At 39.9% G+C, this 17,497-nt stretch overlaps 1 protein-coding gene across 2 annotated transcripts in view; it reads right to left on the bottom strand.

Moving 5' to 3' along the window:
* Positions 1–5,531: 5,531 nt before the first annotated feature.
* Positions 5,532–17,497, bottom strand: part of SLC16A1 (solute carrier family 16 member 1) — a 44,229-nt gene continuing 32,263 nt past the window's right edge. For both annotated transcript variants that reach the window (XM_007977524.3, XM_007977525.3), the window contains 3 exons: positions 14,894–15,037; positions 10,452–11,318; positions 5,532–7,369 (listed from right to left, as the gene is read on the bottom strand). In XM_007977524.3, coding sequence (XP_007975715.2) covers positions 7,095–7,369; positions 10,452–11,318; positions 14,894–15,037 — 1,286 coding nt within the window. In that variant the 3' untranslated portion in view covers positions 5,532–7,094. The remainder of the gene's footprint in view (positions 7,370–10,451; positions 11,319–14,893; positions 15,038–17,497) is intronic.

Below are 17,497 nucleotides of genomic sequence, written 5' to 3'. Positions count from 1 at the left end.
GGAGAAAGGAAAAGAAAGATAAATCACAAAGACTACAACCATTATAAACCTTCTGTTGATAATTACGCACATACAGATTGTCAGCACACCAGGTGACTTTTAATCCTGGTCCAGTTCCCCTCCTGGCCCTCTTAATGGCTTCTGGCCACTTCCTCTTGGGATCTGGCCAGAGTAAGCTCAGGAAATGCAAAGTTTTAATTCTGGAATCAGTAAAGCATATTAGGAAAGGAAATCCACAAATGAAAAAAACATCATATTATGCATTTCAAAGCCAAGGGACAGAATCACAGATTGTATATTTGTGGGGACAGGAACCATTTTACACATTTTGGTGCAGAACTCAGGGATTGGTTTAGCCATTATTCACCCTCAGGTTCACCCAGGATTTGGTCTCTTGCATTCTTGTATGATTCCAAAGCTTCCATCCAGCACAACCTTCAGCTCTAGCAGCTAAGCTGTCTGCAATCCTGCTTTGTGCTCCCTGACAGCCCGGGAGGATGACCCGCTATGATGAAGGACCAGATAAAGAGTCAGTATTTTTAATTATACTCACTTCCCTAGGATTTTGCAGGATCAGATGATAGAATATATTTGAAAGGCCTTTGTAAAATTGGATGAGCTATACAACCATCAGCTGTTCTTTATTCATTGTTGTTCTGGTTGATGACCTAACTGATACTTGCTACACTGCATTGCAGAATGTTCAAGGAGATTCAGATTTCTACAATGACTATGCACTTAATATATTGTTACTGTGTACTCACGGTGTGCTGTGTACTTTCACACATAATCCTCAAAATAGTTTTATAATGTTTATCAAAGATTAGATAGATTTAACTTGCTCAAAAACATAATTTTTGATCTTTTTATGCTCTCCCAAGATTGGATTAGGTTTCTCCATGTGTTACCACACCACAGCAGTTACTACATACCTTCCCCACTACACTAGAACCTCTGGGTGCTAGGAACTGAATTTTGTTCACTGCTATATGCCCTCTATCCAGCTAATGGAGCCAGACACAAAACATAGAAGATGCTATAAAAAATAGTTTGGGTGAATGAATGAATGAAGGCTGATTTTATATCCATTGCTCTATTCTGAAAACTACTGTTTTCTTATTAACTTACTGTTCGTCACCTATTTTTCCCTACTAGAATGTAAGATGCCTGTGAAAACATATTATCGTGTTTTATTCACTGCTGGATTCTCAAAGCCTGAAACAATGCCTGGGATATACTAAGTGTCCAATAAATATCTGTTGGTGAATGAACAAATGATAGCCATATGGACAAGCAAATTCCACCTCTTTTTGTGATATCACTATTTTTTCTTTTTCTTTTTTTTTTTTTGCGATGGAGTTTCACTCTTGTTGCCCAGGCTGGAGTGCAGTGGCGCAATCTTGGCTCACCACAACCTCCACCTCCCGGGTTCAAGAGATTCTCCTGCCTCAGTCCTCTGAGGAGCTGGGACTATAGGCACATGCCACCATGCCTGGCTAATTTTGTATTTTTATAGAGATGGGGTTTCTCCATGTTGGTCAGGCTGGTCTCTAACTTCTGACCTCAGGTGATCTGCCTGCCTTGGCCTCCCAGAGAGATGGAAATATAGGCGTGAGCCACTGCCTCAGGTCTAGTTTGTGTATTTTTACTTAATATTATGCCATGTTTGTATCACAGGGACTTCATAACCATATCCATCTAACTATTTATTGAGGCCAGGTGCAGTGGCTCATGTCTGTAATCCTAACACTTTGTGAGGCCCAGGCAGGAGGATTGCTTGAACTCAAGAGTCAGAGACCAGCCTAAGCAACATAGTAAGATCCAGTCTCTATAAAAGTTATAGTTATGAGGTCAGGAGTTCGAGATCAGCCTGGCCAATATGGTGAAATCCTTTCTCTACCAAAAAAATACAAAACTTAGTCAGGTGTGGCGGCATGTGCCTGTAATCCCAGGTACTCAGGAGGTTGAGGAAAGACAATTGCTTGAACTTGGGGGGCAGAGGTTTCAGTGAGCCGAGATTGCACCACTGCACTTCAGCCTGAGTGACAGACAGAGCAAGACACCGTCTCACATACACAAAAATGTTATAGTTAGTCCCAGCTACTTGGGAGGTTGAAGTAGGTGGATTGCTTGACCCTGAAAAGTTGAGGCTGCAGTGAGCAGTGACTGATAGTGCCACCTCACTCCAGCCTAGGCAACAGAGTGAGACCCTGTCTCAAAAACAAACTACAACAAACAAGAAAAAAACACTGATACCCAACCTAATAATTTTTCAAAGAAATTGATAATTTCAAAGACAGGCAAAAACTTTCTTAGACAAATTTCAAAATCTGAAATTTTTAGGAAAAACGAGTTCCTTGTGCTTGATATATATTACCAATTGTGCTTGATACACATACCAATTTACTCAGCCACCAACCGGTAATAATTTATCATTTAAACTGTCGTGATGTAGTAGGGAAAATAGATATTTCATCAACCTTTCCATCTGCATTTGAAGACACTGCTAGGTATAAAAAACCTTAGCCAAGATTATTTACTAGTTTTATTTCTTCTTTTATAGAATTGTTAGTTATTGAGGGGAAAAGTTTATCTGCTACCAGTATGGCATCTTTTCCCTATGGAGGGAGTGTGGCATTAGAGTAGAAAGACAAAGGACTTTGATATTCAAATCCATCTTATGTGAAAAGCTGGTTTATATGCACCATTTGGTGCAGTGTTAGTTTCATCCCTTCATTTACCAAAGAAAGACCAATATATTGGGAAGACTAAAAGGAGAAGCTGATCAAAAAGGAGGATTTAATTGTTTAGCTAATATTCTTAAGAGTCACCCTGAAACTATCCTCTGGCAAGTAAGAGTCCACCTCAGGAATTATCATAGTCTTTTTACCCCTAAGCATGAACTTTTTTTTTTTGAGACGAGTCTCGCTGTCACCCAGGCTGGAGTGCAGTGGTGCGATCTCCACTCACTGCAAGCTCCGCCTCGCGGGTTCACGCCATTCTCCTGCCCCAGCCTCCCATGTAGCTGGGACTACAGGCGCCCGCCACTGCGCCCGGCTAATATTTGTATTTTTAGTAGAGACGGGGTTTCACCATGTTAGCCAGGATGGTCTCGATCTCCTGACCTCATGATCCACCCATCTCGGCCTCCCAAAGTGCTGGGATTACAGGCGTGAGCCACCGCGCACGGCTGCATGAACTTTTTAGAGTCAAGTGCATCCACTTATTAACCTTCTTGACAACCCTAGGGGTGGGTACTAATTATCATTAACACCTTTTATTAGAAAAAAAACTTGATGCTTAGGGAGGCTGAGTAACTTGTCTGATATCAGTTTAAACCCAGGCAGTCTCCCTTGCTAAACAACCAGTAGGATGTGATTCCTTTTGCTATCTATCTCCTCTGGGCCAGTCAGAGTAAAAGCAAAAAGTAAATATACTGATGCTCTTCAGCTGAGGAGAGATACTCTATGCTCTACTGCTTCCAACTGCTTACATTTGAATGACTTTGCCACAGTGGCCCAGACTGAATGGAGGAAAAAAGAGTGACTGAATCTAAAATCGTAAAGCTGGAACACATTTTGGGTAGTGACATATGTAAACTACCACCCCTCCCTGCCCAGATTCTTTTAAAGTCTGAAGCAACTTGCTTCAATTGCTCGCATTTAGGCAAGCCAGGCAAACTTGAGTTGTCATTTCCCATCATACACTGAAAGAATGGTCAGTTACATAAGTCTATCATTAACCTCTTTCTTCATGTCTTCTAAGCAGTGCCTGACTTGATTATTAAAACAAACCATAATGGCGGGGTGCGGTGGCTCATGCCTGTAATCCCAGCACTTTGGGAGGCTTTTCTGTTAACATTTCCTCATCGTTCTAAGCAAAAGTGTGTGTGAGGGGATGGTGGTGAGGGGCATACTTGCACTGATGATTAGACTTATTATACTGTGAACCATTTCCCAGAGAGGGTAAAACCCAGACATTTAGCTTTTTCATACAAACATGCAACCAATATCCAGTTTATCAATCTGAGATTTAATACAATAAGCCATTTGTTCATATGGAAATATTAAATGGTTTTTAACCATTTATTTTACCATCATCCTTTCATTAATACAATACATAGTTTTGTACAAACTATGCATTTATGTTGGCTAGTTAAGACACTTTATAGATTTGGGTATAACATGGTAATATGATATGATTTATGTTACCATGACCTGCAATTGTTCAACCTATCAGTTTCTTGAATACTTTTCCTGCTTTGACTTGGGAGCCTGTTTCAGAGTGTGTACCCACGAACAGTCCCATGTCTTTTCAGGCACTGCAACTACCTAAGAACTGTCTATATTCCCTCTGTGTTACAGAGAAAAAGAAAAGCAGGTGCTTTATGCATACATCTATTTTCCCAAAGCAGCCACTGAAGCCATGTTAACTGAAATAAAACTTTAAATGCAGTCAATCTTCAAATGGCGTAAAGGACAACAGACTAGATCAGAAAGCCCAGTTGCTTCCAGTGTTGACCTGCAACACAGAGATGATAAGCTGATTAATAAGGAGAGACTAAGAGCAGGCTTATGTTGAGCTTTAGTGTTGGTTCTGTTACCAAAACCGATCCTGAATAAATCCCTTAAGCATTTATCTTCAGTGGGAAAAAGTCAGGGTTGTACAGGTAATAAAACATTTAGTTCCAGCTTTGAGCCAGTTATAGGCATACCTTAAAGATACTACAGTAGGTTCAGTTCCAGACCATGGCAATAAAGCATGTCACACATCTTTAGTTTCTCATTGTATATGAGTAGCTTTTTTTTTTTTGAGGCAGTCTTGCTCTGTTGCCCAGGCTGGAGTACAGTAGTAGCGCGATCTCGGCTCACTGCAAACTCCGCCTCGCGGGTTCACGCCATTCTCCTGCCTCAGCCTCCCTGAGTAGCTGGGACTACAAGCATCCGCCACCACGCCCGGCTAATTTTTTGTATTTTTAGTAGAGACGGGGTTTCATCATGTTGGCCAGGATGGTCTCGATCTCCTGACCTCGTGATCCACCCGCCTCGGCCCCACAAAGTGCCGGAATTACAGGCATGAGCCACTGCGCCTGGCCTAATCCTCATTTTTATAGAGGGGAAGAGAGGAGAGGTACACAGAGATTATCGATTTGGGTCCGAAGAAAATTAGAGTCGAACCTGAGGCCAAGCCTGCCAACACTCTCAGCAGCAATTTTCTCCTCGAACAGTCTTCCTCTATCTGCCATGATGCCCAGGCATACAAAGGGAGTTTTTCATTGTTTCCTTAAGGTTAAATGCTCTGGATGCTCTCAGTTCAAATAAGATGGTTTTAAAATTCCCCTCCTCCTTGCCTTACAGCAAAGAAGAGAAAAGGATAAATTCAAATGAAAATAAATCATATACCCAAATATCAAGGCTCACAAGCTGGATGATTTAATTCAATCAATTTAGCAAGGCCCGAAATGAAACCTGGTAATGAAAATGAAGCACAGCAATATTTTCCTGAAGAAAATAGACATTTGGAAGAATAAATATTTTCTTAAAAAAATGTTTATTTGGAAAAGTCAGCCTCTTACACAAGGTTTTGTATCTATGCTTTTAACTGTCAATTACAGTGGTATTTTAAATGCATTGAATATAATTCATTGAATATCTATATCTTTCTGCCTCGATTTAAGTGATATTAGGTTAAAAAAATATTTACAGTTTTCATTCTGGTCCACCTTCCCTCCTTATCCTTATACTGAATCAATTTCTCTAATTTTCAGGTAAGTGAAAGGGGTCACGAAATTTCTAGGTTTGTGTGGAGAGTAAGAATGCATCCAACAATTCAACAACGATTTTCTGTAAGGCCTTCTCTGAAAAAAGAGAAAGAATTACTTATTAAAACTAAGCACACTTAGCAACTTCTTTCCCAATCCTATCTTTACTCGTTTGTCTGGTGCCAAATTTTTCTGGCCCTTTTTAATTTGCAAACATTAAAAAATAAAATTAAAAAACAAAAAAAAGAACACAACAAAACACCAAACACACACATATCTTATGCATAGCACTAAGCTGGAAGCAGATATAAATGGGACCACTGTGAATCAAAGGGAAAAAATTCCAGGAAAAAAAAATTCCAATAGCTTCACAGTTTAACTGAGGTTTTGGAAAAACTTAAGTGAATTCAGCTGATGTTTGAAATATCTGTCTACATTTAATTAGGTGTGTTGTATTTACCAAGGAGGCACAAATATGTAGTTTTGTAGATTTTAATACTAACTTTTCCAGTGAGAAAAATAATACCAGGTGATTTCAAAAAGGGCAGTGATCTATAAACACTCAAAATGCATCTTTGAACAAGGGAGCAAAAATAGCTAATTTAATGAAAACAAACCTTAAGCACTGCACTTGGCTTCTAATAAGCATTCCAAGAAAAGGTACCTGAGAGGGGTTGACAAGTACACTGTGTCTAGAACAGCCAAGATGTTGCCAAAGTTTTATGCTTTGAATTTCCTAAATATGTAGCTAGCAGAAACATATGCCAGAAATCTACTGATGCTAGGAAAATATTTGTCAGCATTTTATAAAATCTCTAATTTTCAACCAATATTTCTGTTCATAAATCTTCCAGTGAAAATGTCTGAAATATATTACATGTAACAATGAAGCAAGATTAATTTTAAATTTTGGATTTGCCTCAGACAAGCTAGTTGTTATTTTTCCTTTTAACACAACACTCGAAATAGATGAATTCAGCAAAAATGGTTTAAGAAGTTAAGGCTCTCTAGAGTTCTAATGACTAAAACTTAAGGCACATATTATAATCTTTATGACACTATTAAAAGCAAAGATTAAAACAAAACAAAACAAAACCTACTTCTTTCCCGCATCTTTTGCTACCAATCACTCCCTCCTCAAAGCATATGTCACTTTAAATTCAGGCTATTGGTAAGGAGTCAAACAAAAATCCCACCAATGAACAACTGGTATGATTTCCACACAAATGTCTCCTATTTGCATTGAGCACCACTGGTAGATTACAGGCCAGTAGAATATTTTCAGATATCCTGGGTCATCAACTGCTCAATTTTACCCTTCAGCACCATGGATTCAGACTGGACTGTCCTCCTCCTTGGGCCCTTCTTCTGTGTCTTTCTGGTCCGGAGATTCTGCTGCTTTGGTAACTTCCTTTGGCTTTCCAGCAACATCTATATTGGTCTCTTCCTCTTTACTTTCCTTTTTCTGCTCATTTGCTTTCTGTTCTTTTGCCAAAAGTCGGTAATTGATGCCCATGCCAATGAAGAGATAGATACCGGAAATAATTAGGACGACGCCACATGCCCAGTATGTGTATTTGTAGTCTCCATACATGTCACTGAGCCGACCTAAATATGTAAAACGACAAAACAGTTATGCTTCTAAGAGTAAACAGGTTTTTTTTTCTCCCCCAAGCAAAGCTTAAGGATCCATTCAGCAACATGTCAACCCAATCTTTAAAGAGTCCCAAAATGATGAATTAGTATAAGGAATTGCTGAAAATTAGCTGATCCTCTGTTTATAATGACTCATGGATTTTAAGTGGCCTTTGCATCTTCTGTTATTTTTAGTAACTTGAAAATAGTTAACTCTCAGCAAACTGGATATGGAAGAGACGCAGTGATCACCTAGAATCAATTCTCTTAACACACTATAGAAATAAGCGTTGCTGAAAGAGGCCTGGGAGTCTTGTCCAAGGCCATAGTGCTGAAAATTCTACTCTACACTTAAACAGGACTTAATACAACCAATTTAAATATGATTCCATATGGCTTTCTAACTCATTTACCCAGGCCAATCCTCTTTCTCAGCATTTCCCAAAGAGTATTCCTGTGAACACTTGTCTAGTGCTAAAAATTTAAAAGCAATATCTTACACCCATTCTAAGTGCTTAATCCTTACAACAGGCAGATTCTATTATCATCCTCACTGGACAGATTTAAAAACTAAATTACAGAGATGTTAGCTAATTTGTCCATGGTCACAAAACTAATAAGTGAAATGACTTGGCTTTAAACATAGAAAGTCGGACTCTGAAGTCTGTACCTTAAGCATGTGCTACAAGGATACTGCTTTAATGTTTCAAAAGTCAAATGAATGGGTAAATGGCATATTATTTTCTTATAAAGGATTTGTGAAGTCTGGTAGTAAAGAATCCTATTTAACTTGATGTTTCCAAATTTTATTTTGGTTATGTAACTTCCATTACTGTAAAATTTATTAGCATCTCATTGAACTGGTATCTCTGGGAAAATTCTACTCTACACTTAAACAGGACTTAATACAACCAATTTAAATATGATTCCATATGGCTTTCTAACTCACTGCATCATTCATTAACAATATTTTTTTTAGCCTTTATCTTATACCAGGCACTGGCTCAGCTAGGCCCTGAGGATAGGGGTGAACAGAGGAGTTAACATCCACAGTTCAGTGGACAAGAGGGATGTTAATCAAGTAACTACACAAACTGTGACAAGTACTACCAGAGGAGTTTGAAAGAAGTGGGGTCAAGAAAGCTTTCCTTAAAGTGTCAACTAAGCTGGGATTTGCAGGATAGGAATTATCTAGGAGAAAGGGGATGGGAATTAGATCCAGGCAGAGAAATGCAGTGTAAAGGCACAATGGTAGGACAGAGCATGGTGTGTGAGGTGAAAGAAGGGCCAGGTTGCTGGGGCACAGAAAGCAGGAGGCCAGTGGTAGAAATGAGGCTGGAGGGACAGGTGGGGCCAGTCCATGCAGTGCCTTGCAAGCCACATTAGGGAATTTGCTTTTCACCCTGAAAGTAAGGGGAAGCAAATGGAGAGTTTTAAGAAATCTTGAAGAGTTCTGGAGACTTCAAGGAGACTGAAGAATAGCTGGAACTGATACAGGTAGACCAGTTAGGAGGTTACAGTTAGGAGCAGCCCAAACAGGAGACAAGAGCTTTGGATAAGGGTAGTAGTTGTGATGGAGAAAAATGGGCAGATGAGAAAAAGACTTAGAGCATAAAAACTGATAGAACTTAGTAACTCAATGGGTATGAGATGGAAGAAGACTGATCTCAAAAGGCAGCTATGGATCTTCTGTTATATACTCACTCACTCCCCAAATCAAAATTCCTAAAGTATGAGTCACATCCAGAAGGAGGGTCAAATTATTTTTTCACTACGTGTTATCTATTGAGCTATTAATTTGAAAGATAAAGTATTCAATAACCTTCAGGAATAGTTCCCAAGTTATAATTAGTTTACTAGCTGTATGATCTTAGCCAAGTTACTTCACCTTTTGAAGCCTCTGTTCATTTACAAAATGGGGACTAAAACGGTCCTACCTCACATGGACTTGTGAGATACAACAGGAGATACAAAATGATAAGGACTGTCTCTGGTACACTGTGAGCTTACATGGTAGCTATTATTATACTATTGCTACTGAAATAAACTTTTGTTTTTTTGTTTTTTGGTTTTTTTTGCTTTTTGTGTGTTTTTAAAAAACTTATGGGCCAGGCGCGGTGGCTCACGCCTATAATCCCAGCACTTTGGGAGGCTGAGGTGGGTGGATCACCTGAGGTTAGGAGTTCGAGACCAGCCTGGCCAACATGGTGAAACCCTGCCTCTACTAAAAATACAAAAATTAATTGGGCATGGTGGTGGGTGCCTGTAATCCCAGCTACTCAGGAGGATGAGGCAGGAGAATCGCTTGAACCCAGGAGGCAGAGGTTGCAGTGAGCCGAGATCGTGCCATTGCTCTCTAGCCTGGGCCACAAGACCAAGACTCTGTCTTAAAAAAAAAAAAAAATTATGTGAAATATACTCCATTTTTAAAATGAAATAATCACTAGTGCTTTAAAGATTGAGTTGTTTTTCTATATGCTTTTCTACACTAAGCACATCAGTTTTGTGATCAGAAAAAAATGTATTTTAGGCCAGGCATAGTGGCTCACACCCATTACCCAGCACTTTGGGAGGCCGAGGCAAGTGGATCATTTGAGGTCAGGAGTTAGAGACCAGCCTGGCCAACATGGCGAAACCCCGTCTCTATTAAAAATATAAAAATTGGCCAGCATGGTGGCATGCACCTGTAATCCCAGCTACCGGGAGGCTGAAGCAGGGGAACTGCTTGAACCCGGGAGGCGGAGGGTTGCAGTGAGCTGAGATGGTGCCACTGCACTCCAGCCTGGGTAACACAGCAAGACTGTCTCAAAAAAAAGAAAAAACACTGACATTTGTAACGATATTTGATCCCCCTTTTGGCTTGATAGTTCCATTTAATTAGATTCTATATTTGAGCAATTATCCTGTGCCAAGCATTGTCCCAGCACCAAGGGTACAGAAATGAGAAAGATTTGTTCTTACCCAAATAGTTCACTAATGTTTGCTTTCTGTCAGCTTTCTCATCTTATATGCTTGTAGTGTAACAGAGCCACATTAGTAGGGAGACATACTGTACCTAAAAGTGGTGGCCCCAGGAGGACAGGACAGCATTCCACAATGGTCACCAATCCCACAGCGCTGGAGAACCTCTGGGGTCCAACAAGGTCCATCAGTGTTTCAAACAATACGGAGCTGAGCCACCCAAAGGCAAATCCAAAGAATCCCGCATAGACACAGAATCCAACATAGGTAGTGGATAAAGGTGCTAGCATATGACACACTCCATTTGCAACAATAGAAGCCGCAAAGAAATACTGAATTCGAGGTCTTATTGGCTTTGTGTTGGCTACAAGTCCCATAGATGGTCTGGCTACCATGTCAACAAAAGCCAGAATGGAAAGAAGGAAGGCAGACTTCTCACTAGAATAATGCTGACTCTTCCCATAACTACTAAGAAACACTAAAGGTGCAAAGAGTCCAAAAAACATGATCACATTTCCAGAGAGGTATAGTAAAAAGCCTCTGTGGGTGAATAGGGTTAAGTCCAGGAACTGATTAATTGTTTGGAAGACTGATCGTTTCTCCCGTTTAGGGTGTCTTCCAATAAGATCCGTATTTGCATCATGCAGACCTTTTTTTACACCAGATTTTCCAGCTTTCTGAAGGGATGCTTTAGACTTATCTTTCCCTGCCTTGGTTGGTTTGGGCCCGATTGGTCGCATGAGGGCTCCAGCGACACAGCAGTTTAGTAGCAAGCCTCCAAGAATTAGAAAGCTTCCTCTCCATCCAAAGATACCAAAGAAAACCTGATTGAGGGGGGCCAGAGTACAGAGGAACACAGGGCTGCCTGCCATGGCCAGTCCGTTGGCCAATGGTCGCCTTTTGTAGAAATACTTGCCAATCATGGTTAGAGCTGGATTCAAGTTGAAGGCAAGCCCAAGACCTGTGAAAAGGGAAAAATAAATAAATAAATAAATAATAAGAGGTATAAATAATGGAAAGAATAGGATATAAATCCTCATTGTTAGAGAACATGTTATGTAGTGGTTTAAAGTATGAGTTCTAAAACAGACAAGGGTTCAAATCTCAGTATCAGTGCTTACTGGCTGCATAATCTCAGACATGTATACCCTCCTATGACTGCTTCCTAATATGTAAAACGGGCAGAGGGTACTGTTGTGAGGAAGAAAAATTTGTTAAGCACTTAGTACCCACTGCCCAGCATGTAGTAAGCACTCAATACATGTTATTTTTATTATGTTGTTATTATTTGAAGGTGGATAATTGTCTATTTTGTCCAATCTAACAAAATTACCTTAAGGACTATTATGACCATATAAGATCATTAAGTCGACAGTAGAGATAAAACAAATTTACACTAGAAAATACATAAGGCCAGGTGCAGTGGCTCATGTCTATAATCCCAGTGCTTTGGGAAGCCAAGGCGGCAGGATTGATTAAGGCCATGAGTTCAAGACCAACCTGGGCAACACAGCAAGACCTGTCTCTACAAAAAGTAATTCGAAAATTAGCCTGGTATGGCAGTGTATGCCTGTAGTCCTAGCTACTTGGGCAGCTAAAGCTGGAGTATCACTTGAGCCTAGAAGTTTGAGGCTACAGTGAGCTATGATCACATAACTGCACTCCAGCCTGGGCTACAGAGCAAGAACCTGTCTCAAAAACAAAAAAGAAAGAAATAACATACAGTACAAAATGATCCCTTCCAATATAGCACCAAAACTTAAAAACAGGCATTTCCTAAGGCTCCAATTGTGAAACTTTCCTGAGAGATCAGAGAATTTAAAATACACACAAAGTTTTGGGAAAATAAAACATAACATTGTTAAGATGTCAAAGCTCCTGAAATGAATGTACTAACTTAATGCAATCCAATGCAAATGTCAGTGAATTTTACTTTCAGATTAAGGTAAAACGATTCTAAAGGATACTTAGAGAACAAATACAGAGCTACTAGGAAATTTTTGGTGGTGCAGAGGAAAAAGTGGGACCAACGAGAACATATTATTTAAATGGCTTTACAAAAGCTACAATTATTAGAGCAGTGTGGTTCTGTTTCACGTATCGGTAAAAATTGATCAGTGCAAGTGCAGAAACACTACAGAAAGTCCAGGAACAGAGTTGAAATATACACAAACATTTAATGTAAGATAAAGTAGCATTTTAAATTAATTCAACAAACAGTGAAATTATTCAATAAATAGTGCTAGCAGAAGAAATATTCAAAGAACTTCCTGACCTCATAGCAAACCATTCTTACATTTGTTAATAAGCTCTAGGGTCTATGATCCCTTATATTTTCACAAATCTGGTTCCCTGTTGTTATGCAGGTCTCTACTTAAAGGTGATTGTTCAGTGAGCCCTTACCTTCATTGCTTGCCCAGTTCTTCCCTGTCACAACACTCAGTTAAAGGTTTTATATAGCATTTATCACTGCCTGATATTTTTCTCATTTATTCATATATTTATGAGTTGTACTGTCTGTCTCCTCCTATTAAAGAGCTTAACTGCCTGACTTGTTGCTCTATCTCTATAGCACCTAAAATGGTTCCTAACACACATACAGTTGTTGCTCAATAAGTATTTCATAAATAAATTAATAAATGAGCAAATGAACCAACTGATTAACCATGTGGGAACAAATACAGTTGTATTTCTTTTTTCTCATCTTACGTCAGATATTTTCATTCATTCAGAATTTTTAAATGTAGCTGGGCGCAGTGGCTCATGTCTGTAATTCCAGCATGTTGGGAGGCCGAGGTGGGTGGCTCACCTGAGGTCAGGAGTTTGAGACCAGCCTGGCCAACAAAGTGAAACCCCATCTCTACTAAAAATACAAAAATTAGCTGGGTGTGGTAGCGAGCGCCTGTAATCCCGGCTATTTGGGAGGCTGAGGGAGGAGAATCGGTTGAACCCAGGAGGCGGACACTGCAGTGAGCCGAGATCACGCCATTGCACTTTAGCCTGGCAGTGAGAGTGTCTCAAAAACAACGATAACAAAAAACAACAACAAAAAAACAGATTTTTAAATATAAAAACTAAAGTGCACTAAACAAAAGTGGACAAATATTTTCATAATCTTGGAGTAGAAAACAACTTTCTCAGGATGCTATACGAGATGGAAACCATAAAATACTTTTTGAATACATAAAAATTTTAGATGTTTAATAATGGGAAAACATTGGAAAAGATTGAATTTAAAAAATACTTTTTAACAAAATTCAACATCCAAAAATTAATCAGGAGGCTGGGTGCAGTGACTCACACCTGTAATCCCAGCACTTTGGGAGGCCGAGGCAGGTGGATCACGAGGTCAGGAGATCGAGACCATCCTGGCTAACATAGTGAAACCCCGTCTCTACTAAAAAAAAATACAAAAAATTAGCCGGGCGTGGTGGCAGGCACCTGTAGTCCCAGCTACTCGGGAGGCTGAGGCAGGAGAATGGCGTGAACCTGGGAGGCGGAGCTTGCAGTGAGCCGAGATCGCTCCACTGCACTCCAGCCTGGGCAACAGAGTGAGACTGTCTCAAAAAAAAAAAAGAAAGAAAATAAGGATTAATACCAAGAGATACTGTTCTCACCTGTTAAACTGGCAATTTTTTTTTTTTTTTTTAAAAAGACAATATCCCATTGTTGACAAAAGGGATAATCTTGGAATCTCTGATATACTGTAGTGGGACAATAAGTGAGTATAACTTTTTTAGAGGACAATTTAGCATACATATATTAAAACAAACACACAGCAGTTCCTTTTCTACAAATTTATACTAAGAATATATTCATGTTCACAAAAGAATTTCAACCTAATACTGACAAAAACAATTTGTCAACAATTAAGAGATCAAATAAAATTGTTATGTATGAGATTAAAATTGTTATGTATCAAAACATTTAACAACATGGAAAAATGTTCATGATATATTGTTAAGTGGAAAAAAAACTGGTTACAAAATATTATACATAATTTGATCCTTTTTTGCTCTAAAAAAAGGTGTATCTGTGCATAGGAAAACACATGGAAGGATATATATAGAAATGTTAATGATATTCTTTGGATTGTGAGGTTATGGGTAACTTTTATTCATTACGTTCATCAACAGTTCATTATCTTCATTTAGTGATTTTTAAAATGGGGGAGGAATTATCAAGCGTATCCTCTACCCCTCAGAAACGTTATGTGGACATTCTATCAAATAGCCACTCTCACACCGAGTTGCCACACACATTGTATCTACCACTACTGTCTATTCTTAGGACAAGGAATGCAATCATTCTTTCAATTCATTTACTCATTCAACAAACAATAAATATCCATCATATAATAGCAATTTCTTTAAAAGTTTGCTTTTCTAGTACTTTTATCTGTAATTCTTCAAAATGATAATCAAGTCATTTCTATAAGAAAATAATTTCACTTCAGAGATCTGAAAGATGAATGCAGGTAAATACAAAATAGCCAGCAAAAAACTAATGCTTCCAAATGAATCAGTAGTAACTCACCTCCAACGAATCCAATACAGAAGTACAGTTCCTGTACAGTGTTACAGAAAGAAGCTGCAATCAAGCCACAGCCTGACAAGCAGCCACCAATAATCATGACTATACGACTTCCATATTTATTCACCAGGATACTGCTGATAGGACCTAAAAGATAACCAAAAATGTAGTAATATAAAGGAAACTGCTCCCTCACATCCATACAAGTATGAATGACAACGAATGACAAATCCTCCAAAATAAACAAGCAGCAATGATAAGAATACTGTTTTCTATAATTATTTCTGAGTCATATGTGTACTAAAATAAAGATGTTAGAAAACATAATTGTGCAGGTTCTAAATCTAAAAATACTGGATGGAATTTTACTAAAATACAAAAGACCTGAAGTTATCCTTAATCTTTCTCTTTTAAGGCAGGGCAGGCTGAAAACACCTTGGCAATGGATGTTCACAAGGTTCTTGATTTATCTAGGATATGATTAACATATATGTAGAAAGTGGCTGGGCGCAACAGCTCATGCTTGTAATCCCAACACTTTGGGAGGCTGAGGCAGGTGGATCACCCAAGGTCAGGAGTTCAAGACCAGCCTGGCCAACATGGTGAAACCCCGTCTCAACTAAAAACACAAAAATTAGCCAGGCATAGTGCCGTGTGCCTGTAATCCCAGCTATTCGGGAGGCTGAGACAGGAGAATGGCTTGAACCTGGGAGGTGGAGGTTGCAGTGAACCAAGATCCTGCCATTGCACTTCAGTCAGCCTGGGCAACAGAGTGAGACTCTGTCTCAACAAACAAACAAACAAACAAAACAAAAACATGTATGTAGAAAGTATTCTACATTTCAGACACACACACTGATAGGAGACATATAAATGCATCTAAATACATTTTAGAGTACTTGTATATTATCATAAATGTGGTTTGTGTTTTTTTTTTTTGAGATGGAGTCTCGTTCTGTTGCCCAGGCTGGAGTGCAGTGGCACGATCTCGGCTTACTGCAAGCTCTGCCTCCCAGGTTCATGCCATTCTCTTGCCTCAGCCTCTTGAAACACAGGGTGGGAGTGGTGGCTCATGCCTGTAATTCCAGCACTTTGGGAGGCCAAGGTGGGTGGATCACCTGAGGTCAGGAATTTGAGACTAGCCTGACCAACATGGAGAAACCTCCTCACTACTAAAACCACAAAATTAGCTGGGCGTGGAGGTGCATGCCTACAATCCCAGCTACTCGGGAGGCTGAGACAGGAGAATCACTTAAATCTGGGAAGCGGAGGTTGTGGTGAGATTGCGCCACTGCAACTCTAGCCTGAGCAACAGGAGCAAAACTCCGTCTCAAAAAAAAAAAAAAAGGTGGACTGAAGGAGTTTGTCTTCCCTTCTGTCACATGAGGACACAGACATAAGGCACCATCACTACTTATTTAGTCTGCTGGAACTTTGATTTTGGACTTCCCAGCCTCCACTGTGAGCAATACTTTGTTACAGCAGCCTGGGCAAACTAAGATAATCAGTTCATGAATTAGATCACAGCTAATTTGAAAATAATTTGAGCCAAGAATGGGGGCTCACATCTATAAACCCAGAACTTTGGGAGACCAAGGCAGGCAGATCACTTGAGTCCAGGAGTTCAAAACCAGCCTGGGCAACAAGGTGAAACCCTGTCTCTACCAAAAATAAAAAAGTTTGCCAGGTGTGGTGGTACACACCTGTAGTCCCAGCTACTCCAGAAGCTGAGGTGGGTGGATTGCTTGAGCCTGGACGGCAGAGGTTGCAATGAGCAGAGATTGTGCCATTGTACTCAGCCTGGGCAAGAGAGCAATACTCTGTCTCAAAAAGAAAAGAAAGAAAGAAAATAATTTGAATTTAAAGCTTGTGTAAGATGAAAAAATTACATACTGAAAGAATACTTATAAAATATTTTTAGACCGGGCACAGTGGCTCACACCTGCAATCCCAGCACTTTGGGAGGCTGAGGTGGGTGGATAACCTGAGGTCAGGAGATTCTGAGACAAGCCTGGTCAACATCATCGCTACTAAAAATACAAAAACTAGCCGGGCATAGTGGTACACACCTGCAGTCCCAGCTACTCAGGAGGCTGAGGCAGGAGAATTGCTTGAACCCAGGAGGCAGAAGTTGCAGTGAGCAGAGATCATGCCACTATAGTCTAGCCTGGTCAACAGAGTGAGACTGTCTCCAAAAAAAAAAAAAACAAAAACAGAAAAAACCAAACAAAACGAAACAACAACAACAACAACAAAAATATATATATAGAGTCATAAGATTTTGTACAGTCAGAATAACAAAGATAAATACCAGGCCAGGCACGGTGGCTCATGCCTGTAATCCCAGCACTTTGGGAGGCCAAGGTGGGCAGATTGTTTGAGCCTAGGAGTTCAAGACCAGCCTGGGCAACACTGCAACAACCCATCTCTACAAAAAATACAAAAATTAGCCGAGCGTGGTGGTGGAAGCCTGTAGTCTTAGCTACTTGGCAGGGTGAAGGGGGAGGATCGATCGCCTGAGCCCAGGGAGGCTGAGGCTACAGTTAGTGGTGATCGTGCCACTGCACTCCAGCCTGAGTGACAGAGTGAGAAACGCTGTCTCAAAAT

Source organism: Chlorocebus sabaeus, chromosome 20, assembly GCF_047675955.1.
Source record: "Chlorocebus sabaeus isolate Y175 chromosome 20, mChlSab1.0.hap1, whole genome shotgun sequence".
NCBI lineage: Eukaryota > Metazoa > Chordata > Mammalia > Primates > Cercopithecidae > Chlorocebus > Chlorocebus sabaeus.
This window is presented reverse-complemented; position numbering and strand designations above follow the sequence as displayed.